At 37.1% G+C, this 14,143-nt stretch overlaps 1 protein-coding gene across 9 annotated transcripts in view; it reads right to left on the bottom strand.

Annotated features, from left to right (window-relative positions):
* LRRK2 (leucine rich repeat kinase 2) overlaps nt 1-14,143 on the bottom strand; it is a 150,738-nt gene that overhangs the window by 25,981 nt on the left and 110,614 nt on the right. For 8 of the 9 annotated variants that reach the window (XM_089920536.1, XM_089920537.1, XM_089920539.1 and 5 more), the window contains 4 exons: nt 13,812-13,958; nt 10,550-10,650; nt 7,347-7,537; nt 1,974-2,134 (listed from right to left, as the gene is read on the bottom strand). In XM_089920536.1, the coding sequence (XP_089776662.1) occupies nt 1,974-2,134; nt 7,347-7,537; nt 10,550-10,650; nt 13,812-13,958 (600 nt within the window). Of the gene's footprint in view, nt 1-1,961; nt 2,135-7,346; nt 7,538-10,549; nt 10,651-13,811; nt 13,959-14,143 lie in introns of all 9 variants that reach the window. The other variant, XM_089920545.1, reaches the window with a different exon arrangement.

The following is a 14,143-nucleotide window of genomic DNA, read 5'->3' as shown; positions in this document are numbered from 1 at the left end:
ATTACTTGCCCTATGACTGTTTCTTACTAATCGGAAGCTGAGATTCTGATGAATCTATTATTAGAAGAGGAAAGAGAGCTGAGAAAGGGAGGGAGAACTCCACGTGGAAAGAACATGTCTGAGTATAAGATCATGAAAACCCAAGAACAAAGGAAATAGAATTTTCACTGGTAGAAAGTCAGTTTACAGTTAAAGTAATAGGAGTATTACAGCAGGCATGAAAAAAAAAGAGTTGGGTATGACACTTAAAAGCAATATTAAAATCTAAGGTAAGAAAATGATGCCTGTGATTTCTGGAGACCATAAATATAACAGTACGCAAAATGGGTATGTCTCATTTTACATAGTAACATGACTCTACAGTACTTTTAAGTATTGAAGCATTAACAACCTATAAATTATGAAGAAAGAAAAACAAAGTTCAGTGTTTGAAGGTTTAAATTACTGTACCAGTCAGAACCCTCCTACACTGTTGGTGGGGATGTAAATTGGTACAGCCACTATGGAGAACAGTATGGAGGTTCCTTAAAAAACTAAAAATAGAACTACCATATGACCCAGAAGTCTCACTACTGGGCATATACCCTGAGAAAACCATAATCTGAAAAGATACGTGCACCCCAATGTTCACTGCAGCGCTGTTTACAATAGCCAAGACATGGAATCAACCTAAATGTCCATCGACAGAGGAATGGATAAAGAAGATGTGGTACGTATATACAATGGACTATTACTCAGCCATAAAAAATGAAATAATGCCATTTGCAGCAACCCGGTGGACCTAGAGATTATCATACTAAGTGAAGTAAGTCAGACAGAGAAAGACAAATCTCAGATGATATCACTCATATGTGGGATCTAATTTTTAGAAAAATGATACAAATGAACTTATTTACAAAACAGAAACAAACTTAGAGATATCAAAAACAAACTTATGGTTACCAAAGGCAAAAGTGGTGGGGAGGGATAAATCAGGAACTTGGAATGAACATACACACACTACTATATATAAGAAAGGTAACCAACAAGGACCTACTGTATAGCAGAGGGAACTCTACTCAATATTCTGTGATAAACTCTATGAGAAAACAATCTAAAAAAGAATGAATTATGTATATGTAAAACTGAATCACTTGGTTGTACACCTGAAATACAACACTGTAAATCAACTATACTCCAATAAAATTAAATTAAAAATTTTTTTTAATTAAAAAAATTTTTTAAAAAGAATAAGAAAGTATGCTTGTATCAAGAACAGTGCAACTAAGAACTCCAGTCCCAAAGTCCCTACCTGAAACTCTTGGAGCTAGAAGTATTTAGGAATTTATACTTTTTCATATTTAAGAAAGTAATAATGCATATAACAAATTACATAAAATTCAGTGGGATCAGAGCCAACAACCTGTACTCAAACAAACATGTTTATATTTCTGCTGTGAAACATACACACATTCACAGTGAATATGAGAAATAAAGATCCTAAAGGATCAATTCAATCGGGTCGGATTTTGCCACCGAATCAGTTATTAAAAAAAAACTTTGGATCTTCAAAGTTATTTGGGTTTCAGAGTTACAAAAAAGGGTTTGTGAACCTGAATTTGGTTTGCCTCATTTTTAGGTAAGTGTTATCAGTAGCTAGATTAAAACTTTGAGGTTCCTTTTCACCACCTCTGGAGTATTTAAACATTTTTAAGAAGTCCAACTTTTAAAAATATAACTTGACATAAAACATACTCTATTTATTTAATTTGTTTTTTACCCTGGAAAATTACATCAGTTGATTTTTTTGCCCTACAGGATATAATAATCAAAATCACAAATGTACTGGTCACAATTATTCACATACTGGTCACAACAAATATCGTTCACAGTGTGATAGGCTACAGTGTTCTCTTGATTCTCCTGAACTCACAACTGAAGTCAGTGGTTATCCATTCTGAAGAGGGAATTATCACACAAACCTTGTCACCCACCTGGTGTGCCCTCTGACGTTTTTATCCCCATTCTACAGCAGTACTGAGCAATCCCATAGTCCGCAATCTTGGCAATGATGGCGGCATTGGGATACAGGGTGAAAAGCAACACGTTGTGGGGCTTCAAGTCACGGTATATAATCATGGCTGAGTGGAGGTATCTGCCGTGAAATGCACAGGAAACCTTATTAAAATGTGATTATACCATAATAAATTTTGTCATTATTTTTAAAAATATATATGTTTATTATGCAAAGCATCAAAAATTCTGTGCTAAGTTTCACCTTCAAAGTTAAGAGATATTGCAGAAGGAAATCAAAACCTACAAGTCCAATATTACAGAGCAAGCTTATGCTTTTAAAACAAACAAACAAAAAGACATGTCAATCCTGATAAGCGACTTAAACTTTAAGGCACAACCACTTTAAGCAAAGTACCAATTTTTGAAGACTTATCTTTTGTATACTTTAAAAACTACTTAAAAGGAATTCTGAATTCCCTCAATACCATGTGACTATTTTAATTAGTTTAAAATGTAAATATGTTAAATAAGAATTGATAGTATTTTGTTATAACTCCCATTTATTTAAGTTTTAATTTTCTTAAAAACACAGAGAAGTTTTTCTTAGCTTTTAAAATTCTCTCTATTCCATCTCTCCTTTGATATTTATTTTTTTCTGACTAAACTATTTCCTAAGTTTTTGGAAAATATTTTCTACTTTTTCAATAGTAATAAATCAAAATAAAAGACTTTTCTAGCTATCAATACTGTACCGTTTGAAGATGTAATTTACTTTAAAACCCAATTCTGTTATAAATTATCAAAGAACATTTTAGACCAAGAGTTGGAATGAGTAAAACATTGTCTTGGGAAAGGTGATATGGGGGAATTTTAAAGTCTTTCCTTTTAGAAACAGATCCATTCAACCATCAGCAACTAGAGCTGGACACTCACTGTAGGTGAAGAATAAAAACTAGTTAATATAAAAAATAAAAAGTTTTCATCTCAACCAGGTCTTGTCCATTCTGGAAACATGGCCGACGAGCCATTACTTTGCCCCAACTACTAAAGTAACTCTATTACCTTTCCTTACACACTCGCAAAATTCAGATTTCCCCCACTCTGTTTACCCTGCCCTGTGACATTAAATTTGCCATAGCTCTGCACATGATCTCACAACTACATTATGTCCTACCTTGAGGAAAGAATTTTTCATAGAACTTAATAGAGGTAAATTTAAATCCATTGTTTGTGGCTTTTGGTTTAGGTTCACATTATATCAATAAATATTTACTCCATTACCTAATACCAATCACTGCTAGGGGCATTAGGAGCAGAGTGGCAGCAATACCCTGAACTTTCCACTGATTGATGGGAGTGTATGTATCATTTAACGGCATCAACTAATGCAGGAGAAGATTCTTTCTCTTCCAGGATGTAGTTAAGACATTTGACATTAGGCCTATTCCTTTCAGTAAACATATTTTTGGTTGAAAAGTAAGATAGATGTACTAATGAAGTTGACCTTAATAATAAGTTATGGGCTTAAAAGAAAAATTTACTAAGGGCTTACTGAAAAGCCATTAGCTACTTTGCCCTGCTGAAGAGAAAAGCTGGGAGATTAAGAACAAAAAAGTTAAAGCCAAGTCATACATAATTGAATGGCATCCAAATCCTTCATAATGCATGCCTCTTTCAGAATATTTATAGAATACAGACTCTCTCGGAATACTTTCCAAAGGTTAAAAAAAATTAGTTAAACTTAATTTGAAATTATGTCAGTGGGAGAGAAAGATTATCTGGATTAGTTAAAATGTTCAGTTATAGAATTTAATCTTAAAACTGCAGTTTTAATAGCTTTTAATAGAATAGCAGAATAGCTTTCGAAATATTAACAAGTACAGATCTTGTCTTACTAAGAATAATTCAGCCATAATTTATGTATTACATGACAGCAAGCATTGTCAAATATTTTATTAAAACAAACTGGTCTAAACTCAACTAGTCATTTTTAAATTGTGATTATCTTCAATGTTGCTAAGAAACTCGTATAACTTAAAGTAAACTTTATCTCATCCTAAAGAGAATTACTCTAAAAACAGAATGCCTTCATTCATTTAACAAATATATATTGGGCATCTATGAGGGACAGTCACGGGGGATATAATGTCATCTTTGTCTCCCTGCTCTTGAGGGGCCACAATCTAGGAGAGACAGGTGCTCAAACAAGGTTGCAGAAATGTGATGAGCACCAAATGCTAGGGAAGCCAGAGGAAGAAAAGCACAAAGGTACAGATAGCAAAGCAGACTCTCCCACTAGACTATAAGTTTTAAACCTTGATAAGAGCAATATAATCCCTATCTTTCCTTCTTCAGCAGCCAGCACAAAGTCCTGCATGGAGACTCAAGAAACACGTGTTAGCCAAACCAACTCTTCATGATGCAGTCAGACATCATTGTGGAGATGGTATGTGAGCAAATTCTAGAGGAAAATGAGTTCTCTAGGCAGACAATTTTTTGAAAAGACAGGAGTGACAAATGCAAAGACAGACATGGATGTCAGTGAGAAGTCAAGCCCTTCAGCATGGTTAGAACGAGGGCAGTGGAATGGGAGGAGGCTGGAGAGGCAGGCTAGAGGATACATAAAGAGTTTTGATGCTATGGCCAAGGAGTTTAGATGTATTCTGCAGATAACTTGGAATGCCAGGGAATTTCAAGGATAATTAGATTTTTATTTTAGAAGAATATAATATCAGAAATGTTCTGATAGTTCCCCAGAGGTACCGGACCAAGTCGGCAGTAGTGGCATAAAAATAAATTAATCAATTAAAAAGATGATGTAAAATAGTCAAGGACCTGGCGGACAAATGAGTACTTACTTTTGTGGAAGAGGGGGTTGCTCTGGATGTGACTACGAAGACCTTTGTTGGCAAATGGGAGATACAAGATAAAGAACAGATTCATGGTGGAAGGAAAAAGAGAAAGCAAATTCAGTTTTGAACATACTGAAACACAGAAGCTTATGGGAAATATAGGTGACCTTATCTTCAAAGGTAGTTGAGAATTATAATAAAGAACTCAAAGCAGCAGACAGTTAGAGCTGTAAACTAATAGCTGAAGGCCAGACTGCAAAAGAGAAAATATGTAACATGAAGAAAGTTCCTGTATGTCACTCTAAACAGTGCCATCATTTAAGGGACTGCAGAGGCGTGCGACTTTATTGTCTCTTTCTACCTCCATAGTTATAGCTCTGTGCTAAAATATATTTGGGAAGACAAACCCTAATGCTGAGATTTTTAAATATACTTAGTGCTGGGAGAAGATTGATTGCTACTGAAATCTACTAGCCTCTTGTAGCACAAGACCCAGAAAGCTCCCTTGGCATTATGCTGAGAACAAATCAGGCAAATGATAGGAAAATATGATGAGATTTCATTTACTTTAACAGAAACTGCTGGATTTGTTATTTTAAGTAAGGTCTTCAAGAGATGAGGTCTTTCAAACAGTGATGAATTTTTTAAAAAATCAATTATTCATTTTATAAATAAGCACTTTGGGAATTATGTGGAAGATTTAGGGAAAAACCAGGACCTGGAGTCGGTTTAATCAAGGAAAATGACCAATACAACTTTTGAAATACATAAGGCATAGTTGCCCTTTATCTAGATTAATTTAGTACAAGGTTCCCCCTGGTGTTCAAAAGTAGATGTAGCAACCCAGATCCAAATCTTTGCATTCCTGTTTCATATAATAATCTGTGTTTTTCAATAGCTTCTGGACTCTTTCAGGAAAGGAAATCTACTCATTTTATTCTCCTATTATATTCCCTATACAGTATTAATAGTTATATCGTATATATCAATAGTTTAGTTTTATTTGTTTGTGATCAGTGTTTGTTCTCCTTACCATCCATTCCATTTACATTTTTGGATACTGCTCAAAAGGAATAGACACTATTTAAGAAGGAAAGGACGAGAAGGAAATTTGCATCCACTTTGTGGCTACCATGCGCCAGGCACTGTCTTCCTTCCTTCCTCCCTCTCTCCCCAGTGGCAACATGTGTAATGAGAACACACCGTTCTAGGTGCTGAGGTACAACGGTGAACAAGAGGAAAAATCCTTGCTATCGTAGCACTTAGATTCTGGTGGCAAAGACAGACAATAAACAAACCTTTAAAATAAAAACATAAAGAATACCCGGCAGTGATAAGTGCTACAGGTGACAAAGAGACACAAGGTAGTCAGGGACACCCTCTCTGAGGAGAAACCTGAATGAAATGAGAAGTGAGCCAAGAGGATATCTGGAGGTTCGACATTCTGGCCAAGAGAATAGCTGGTATAAAGTCTCTGGCATATTCCAGAAGCCTCGGGGAGGCGAGTGGCTGAGCACAGTGACCAGAGTGAGGTGGGAGAGGGTTGATAACAGGAGAAAGATGTGATCCAACTTCCATGTTAGAATGATCACTCTGGCTACTGTGTGAAAAGCAGGTTATCTGGGGGGCAAAGGTGAAAGCAGGGAGACCAGCTGGGCGAGAAGAGATGACAGCTGCTTAGACACTGCTGGGAGGGAGAGAAGTTAGGAGAAGGAGCTGCATTGAGATATGTTTGCTAAAGACATTTGCTGAAGGATGAGGTGTGGGTTGTGAGAGAAAGGAAGGACTAAAGGATGATTCCAAGGTGACACAACTGGGTGACCAGAGATGGAGAGCAGTGGAAAAGGGGGAAATCAAGAGTTTGACTTGGGATGTCTTCAATTATTACAGAAGAACTCGAAACACTATTCACTAAGTATTAGGCACAGTTTAGAGACTACAAAAAAGAGAGAATCAGAGATATAAAATCAAAGCAAGTGTATGGACAGTCCCTCTGTCTCCAAGGGCCATGGCCTTTCCACCCTCCAAGGCTCTGTCCGGATGCCATCTGGCCGCGGGGCTGGGTGCACCTCTGAGACACACTATGGTCTTACAGGACAACCCAACTCAAATCACTCCAGTCCCCTTCGGAAATATGGCCTCATCTTTCCTCATTAGAATTACCCATGATAACTGACACTTTCCTTGATACTTTGAAGCCTTACCTATATTTTTTTAGGGAAGGTAGGTCAATACAGGGTTAAGATCATGGGCTCTGGAGAAGGCCTCCTGGGTTCCAACTGTAATTCTGCTAGCTATGAGATCTGCACGCTCTTCCTACTCTTATTTTACGAAATTGTAAAATCTGATCAGGGAAATGGTAGTTTTACACCCAAATAGTTTGTGAAATATTACCAGGACACATTGTTACAGGGAAGCACTCTTCTCAAAGTCTGAGAGTAATTTTGGGCTCACACTCATCATGCCCTGAATAGAAAACAGCATGACTTAATCTATTACCTCAGACCATCAGCCACATGTAGTGCGATCCTGTGCTGCAGTGTTCTGGTGAGACTGGCTTTGTCTTGTTGAAGCAGGCGATCCAGGGAACCCTTGGAGGCTAGCTCCATCACCAACATTCGAGGACGAACCCCAGCTGCCAGCAAAGATATTAAGCTGGGATGGTGGAGGTGGCAAAGCACCACCAGCTCCTGCAAAGTCAAGAATCATTTCAGAGTCATAGACAATCAGCTTTTACCCAAGTGTCTCCTTCCTTAAGCCCATCAACACTTGGAGCACAGTTTTCCCTGAGTGACTGGATTATAGCAAACTTTCCATTTCTTCTTTGAGCTTTTTTACATTTTCCACATTTTCAGAATTAAACCACTGGTTTTGCAACCATATTCTGAATTAAAATTTTAAGTTCTCTTTTTCCGTTTGCTCTGCTTTATCAGAACATTTAATGCTAGGACAGGACACTGTCCTATTGTGGCACACTAATAGGTCATGTCAGTCTTACCTACTGAATCCTCCTTAGCCACAGAATCCTTCTCAGCCCAACATCCTGAGCAGCCACTACTAATCAACTGCACTTTGAGGCATGTGAGGTACAACCTGCCTATTATCTCTGGTTTAATGACTAGAGAGTTTTCTGGAGAGAAATGTCTAAGTCTAAAGAAATGTATGGCATTGCCCCTGCCTGAAACTCTCTAATGACTTCCTGTTACTTTAATTGGGTTGGCCAAAAAGTTCGTCTGGGTTTTTCCACAAGGTATTACAGAAAAACCCAAACAAACTTTTTGGCCAACCCAATAGATTAAGATCCCATGAACTTAAACAGCCATTGCGGCCTGACCCGATCTGCCTTAGCCCATCTTTCAAACCTCATCTCCTTTCTCTCTCTTCCTTATTCACCACCCTTCTGCCACACTGGTGTTCATTAAATCCCCAGCACCGCACACACCCAGCTCCTGCCTTCCAGCCACAGAGTCTTTGCCCTTGCTGATCCCTCTGCCTAGAAATCCCTTCACCCTTCACACAGCTAAAGGCTTCTTGCCATTCAGATCTTAGCTCAAAACTCTTACTTCCTCAGAGTGACCTGCCTTGGACCACCCTTACTAAAGAAAGCAATCACCATGTGCAACAATCTCTCTCTAATCCAAGAAGTTCGCTGGAACAGAGAGGTCTCCAATCTGATTCCTAGGCCACATTTTGTGAGACTTTACAACCTGCTTCATGATACTGTTGTTATGAATTCCATACATGTTATTCTGTATATTTCACTCTACTCTGAAACTGTATTTAGTTGAAATTTATAGCTTATGTGGTATTAAACTGATTCATGTTTTTTTGTTTTTGTTTTTTATTATTTTGCGGCACGCGGGCCTCTCACCACTGTGGCCCCTCCCACCGCGGAGCACAGGCTCCGGACCCGCAGGCCCAGAGGCCATGGCTCACGGGCCCAGCCGCTCCGTGGCACGAACCCACGTCCCCCGAATCGGCAGGCGGACTCCCAACCACTGAGCCACCAGGGAAGCCCTGATTCATGTTTTAAATTATGATTTCTGCAGAAGCTCTGCTTCTTAACAACCAGCTTCAAAGATGAGTATCAGTGCCAACTGCATTTATCAGGAAACTGATGTGTGAAGAATTCTGCAAGCTGAAGAATAAAGGCTCAACGCCCTGAGAGGGGATTTTTCAAGAACACGGATTTCAGACTGCAGTCATACTTCCTTAGTAGATAAAAATCTTTTTTTCTTCTATGTCTGATTAGCTCAGTTGGCTAAAACTGATGAGAACAAGTCAAGTTAGCTTTGTTTTCTTTCATAAGCACAGACTGGAGCCTAATCCAAATTTCCTATCCTAGAAAAACAGCTCACTGATTGCAAAGAGAAAGGAACAAAAAGAGTGTAACAGATCAGCCCCGATTCATGACCACAGGTAGAATGACCCTTAAAATGCAGCACTGAATACAAGTGTTTTCCTTTCCTTTTCTTTTTTTCTAAAGAGGCATATTACACACACTCCATTGTTTCTATTTCTTCTACTATTTCCTTGGTTCACCTAGCTGCTCATACACTAATCAGTCCCATAAACCTTTCTAGTGTTCTGATTTCCAACAAGGTTCCCTGAGCACATTACATAAAACTGAAACATATTGAAGACTAATGATCAAGACTGAAAAATTACAATTAATACGACAAACTGCCTACAGATAGAAAGAGATTGTGCTCAGATTTGGTTCACTGACTTACAAAATATTATACACAAAATATTTATTAGCTTATTCCTAGAGCTACAGTGTAATTTTTGGTACTAATAATCAAAATTACTGCAGGATATTTTACACAGGCATGAAATTATTTTCATTATTCAGAGTAACTAATATATTGCAACTGTATTTTTTTGTTTATATAAGTTATTTAGATTCAGATTCAGGCACAATTTTTTTTTAATAAATCAAGAAAAAAATAAGAAAGAATAGAATCAAAAATATGGTTGAGTTCCGGTATAAGACTGCAGAATTCACATGGATTTTATCTCTCCTCTCACCCTGTCTCTCTCACTCATCCCTACTGTTAGGACTCAGAAAAAAAGAAATAAATCCCCACCAGTATTCAAAACAAGAGAGGGTACTGGAGTGACCACTCTTGGTTATGCATTCAATCAACTTTCACTCTTCCTAACAGTACCCTGACTTTTGCTGAGGTATCCAACCCTCAGCCAAGCAGCCCATGAACTTTAAGGGGAACTGACCCCAATCTCAGCTTCAGGGAAAGGTGGGGATATTTTAAATAATACCCTGCTCATTATCTCAGTGATTGGTTCAGTAACACAGGCCTAAGCCAATCAGCAACAGTACTGCCCTGAACATTGGTGCTTGCAGAGAAAAGAATGTGTGACTCAACTGAGGCCAAGAGAAGTTTTTAAATGGACTACTGTTGTATGGATTTTGGTTCCTTTGAATTACAAAAATGCAAAAAAGGTACCCTCTTTTCTTCTGTGCTTGTAAAGCCTGGAACAAAAATTCTCAGAATACTGTCTTTGTTTTTCAACAGGAGTAACCTATTTCACTCCATAAAGAAAGGACAAAAGTAGGATTTCATAACTAAACTCAAGTAAACTTTGAGGGAAAATACGGTAATTACAAATGCATGCAAAACAAGAGTTCCAGGAGATTAACAATGTATGATTTAATGTAATAATACTGTTGCATTTCTTACTTGTCTTAACAGTCTAAGTGATGTATGTTTATTAAAAATCTTCACAGCCACTTCTTCTCCTTCATAGGACGCTCGATAAACAGATCCAAAACTGCCGTCACCTTTTGAAAAGAAAGTACAAAGCACTTAGGTTAATCTGTGCAAGCAGAAAAACTCAATAAATTGTATCTTTTGTAATTACATCTGTTTCAAAGAGAAATATGACCCACTAGTTTCACTGAATCAAGTCTCCTTTAATGCTTTCTCTTCCTTCTTCTACTCCCTGAACTAAGATGGAGTTTCAGGGGGAAACGAAGGCTATAGTAACAGTTAAGTATTGGATTCAAAACAGGATTGGGCAAATAGAAGAAGGAAAAGAGAAGGAAAGCAAGTGGAGGGGGAAGAGAGACAAGAAGAGATGGAGACTTAAATAATAGATATATCCTGCTCTGATTCCCTTCAATCTGAACAAATACTGACAACAAAGAAAAAATTTAATGAGCAGAGAAAAGAAATACACTCTAGGGAAACATAAAATTTTCAGGTGGGAGTAGTAGAGATTTCTAATTTTTTAAAGCCCTTCCCTATTTCATAATCACTGCCATATTAAATTGGAGTATGGGCTGTCGTACCCTTCAGGTAACTAAGAGGAAAAATAAGGTTAAGGACTGCTATTGGGTACTTGTGACACAAAGGTGTGAAAAAATTGACAAATAATACCACTGAAGTATCTTCTATTGTGGCTCTCTGGAAAAATAGTCCCTTAAAGAGGAAATGTACCCCCTCCCATAACTCTTCAGATAGACAAACAAAACCCCATATATGTGTATTTTAAAATATTCAGTTGACCCTTGCACAACACACAACATGGGGTTAGGAATGCAGAAGCCCCGAGTGCAGTGGAAAATCTGCACACTGCTGTCTCTGCCTCAAAAACAAAGGAACTGAAAAATGTCTCACTCAAGGAAAGGAAGCTGAAAACAGTTTAGATACAATCAGGACTCAAACCCTAGTTCTTTTGATTTCACACACTATAATCCCTAATTGAACACAAACTTTTCCCTACATTTAGTTAAAGATCTGTAAAATAAAAATACAGGTACTGTATTTATTGAAAAAAAATTGCAGATAAGTGGACCCATACTGTTCTAATCTGTGTTGTTCAAGGGTCAACTGTATTTACAAAAACAAGTCTACTAATATTCACAAATCTATTAATATGTGTCATATTAGTCACTGCCTAATAGTAACTGCTATCTGGGAAGGAAAGGGTTAACTGAAGCCCTAAAATTCACTCCTGTCCCACAAAGAAAATGCGGAAGGGAGGAGATGAATGACCTCCCCCAGATCATCCCAGCATAAAGATACCAGGGTGTTTCTGATTGTAAAATGTTTTTAGAAGGATTTATCTGATTTGTTCAGATCAGTGGTTCTCAGCTAGGGTGACGTTGCTCCCTATCCCCAGCCCCACCTTTGACAGTGTTTGGAGACATTTTTGATTGTCAAATCTGAGACGGGGTGAGGAGATACTACTGACATCTAGTGGGTAGTGGCCAAGGACGCTGCTAAACACCCTGCAATGCACAGGACACCCCTCATAACAAAGAATTATCAAGTCCCAAACAGCATCAGTGCAGAGGTTGAGAAACCCTGACCTAGATTGCTTTTTGTATAATAAATAAACATGGAATTTATGAGTTTATGGGAAATGGGGCCAGAGAATAGGGAGTACTCTTATAAATATTTTCCTATCTGCATAATTAAAGAATATAAAACACAGGTGCTTTTGAAGGTGGTCAAAAGGTACAAATTTCCAGTTATAAGGTAAATAAATACTAGGGATGTACTGTACAACATGATAACTACAGTTAACACTGCTGTAGGTTATGTATGAAAGTAGTTAAGAGAGTAAATCCTGAGAGTTCTCATCACAAGAATAAAAATACTTCTTTCTTTTTCCTTTATTTTTTATATTTATGCAATTACGGATGTCAGCTAAAGCTACTGTGGTAATCGTTTCACCGTACATGTAAGTCAAGTTATTATGCTGTACACCTTGAACTTATACAGTGCTATATGTCAATTACACCTCAGTAAAACTGGTGGAAAAACACAGGTGCTTCAAAAGTGAACTTTTTGAACATTTCTACATAACATTGCTCAAAACATGTCCATTAATCTGAAACACAACTTAGTGCACTAAAAGGGTATATTTGGGGGAGCTGTATCTGATGGCTTGAGACTCTTTCAGAGAAAGAAAATAGTATGTCCGGTACTTGTCTGTATCTTTCAAATCACAAGTCAAGTTTGGTGTTGGTTAAGATCTAAGATTCAGTGTTAACAATTCAGCATTTTGCATTAGCCTACTATTACTAATATATTCACTCTCAGAGTGCAAAGGCATTTAAAATCATTCAAAATTTCCCAATCAATGTAAAGAATAAAGGTACAAAGGAGTTTATTTACCCCTACACGTCATATCCCAAATTTTGGACATTGTTTGTTAATAATATTAATATCCTGACACATCGTCTAGTCATTCTCTCTGTGGAAATTTAATTAAAATAAAATGTATACACACATAACAACAACAAATACTCCACAAAGTAAAGTCAGAATTGTCTTCAAATACTTTACATTAAATCAACTCAATACTCTCCATAGCTCCCAAGTATTCTCAGGAATGTTTAGAACTTGAGTACATCACCAATTTAATGCTTCTGAATTTTTAATCTCAAATTGGCTTTTTATGAATATTTTAATGAAAATTTATGATTGTCATACTTAGCAACAAAATTGCTACAATGACTACTTAGAGGTATTCTTCCTTTACTTATTCTTTTTGTGACTGAAAAATGGCTGCATTACTCAACTGAAAACTTCCTAAATGCCTTCCCTATCACTGAAAATTAAAGCAAATGCAAGGACATATTTCATAAATATGTGTGCTTCCATGGTGGTCCCATCCTCAACTCAAACCCAGCCTACAAAAGTGTTGGGGGTTTTTTTTGGCCGTGTCGTGCCACATACAGGATCTTAGCTCCCTGGCCAGGGAATCAAATCCGCGCCCCCTGCAGTGGAAGTGCAGAAACTTAACCACTGGACCACCAGGGAAGTCCCAACATGATATTACTTTAAAATATATTATCCCAAAGGAAAAACATTACAAAAAATATATGAAGACACTAAAAACTATGACAATATAATTATATGTAAATATTTTCTAGATTATAAATAAAAGCTGCACTCTAATTTTTATTCTCAAATCAACAAAAATAGTTACCTAAAAGAAACTCTGGAGCTTGTTCAAATTCCAATTCATCATTATTCAACATAATATTTCTAGGCAGGTCAGCCAAAATCAAGTCAGGAGCAATCTGAGATATTGGAACAGTGAGCCTTGGTTGGTCTGGATTCACTAGGAGGTCTCCTGAGAAGTACATAAAACATTTTTTTTTAAAAGGTAAACTATTAAGGTTGTACATAAGTTTGTCCTTTTGATTTACAGAAATAATCACATATTTTCTATGATTTCTAATCACTCTTTAAGGTTTTCTTACCAATCTTATTTTTCTCTAGAAACTCTGAGAAAGTTTTAAAAGTTGAATTAATACC

This window comes from Delphinapterus leucas, chromosome 11 (assembly GCF_059928025.1).
Source record: "Delphinapterus leucas isolate spDelLeu-1000000601 "Yukka" chromosome 11, BTC_Dleu_Yukka2, whole genome shotgun sequence".
Classification (NCBI taxonomy): Eukaryota; Metazoa; Chordata; class Mammalia; order Artiodactyla; family Monodontidae; genus Delphinapterus; species Delphinapterus leucas.
The sequence above is the reverse complement of the archived record's forward strand: the minus strand, read 5'-3'. Positions and strand labels throughout refer to the sequence as shown.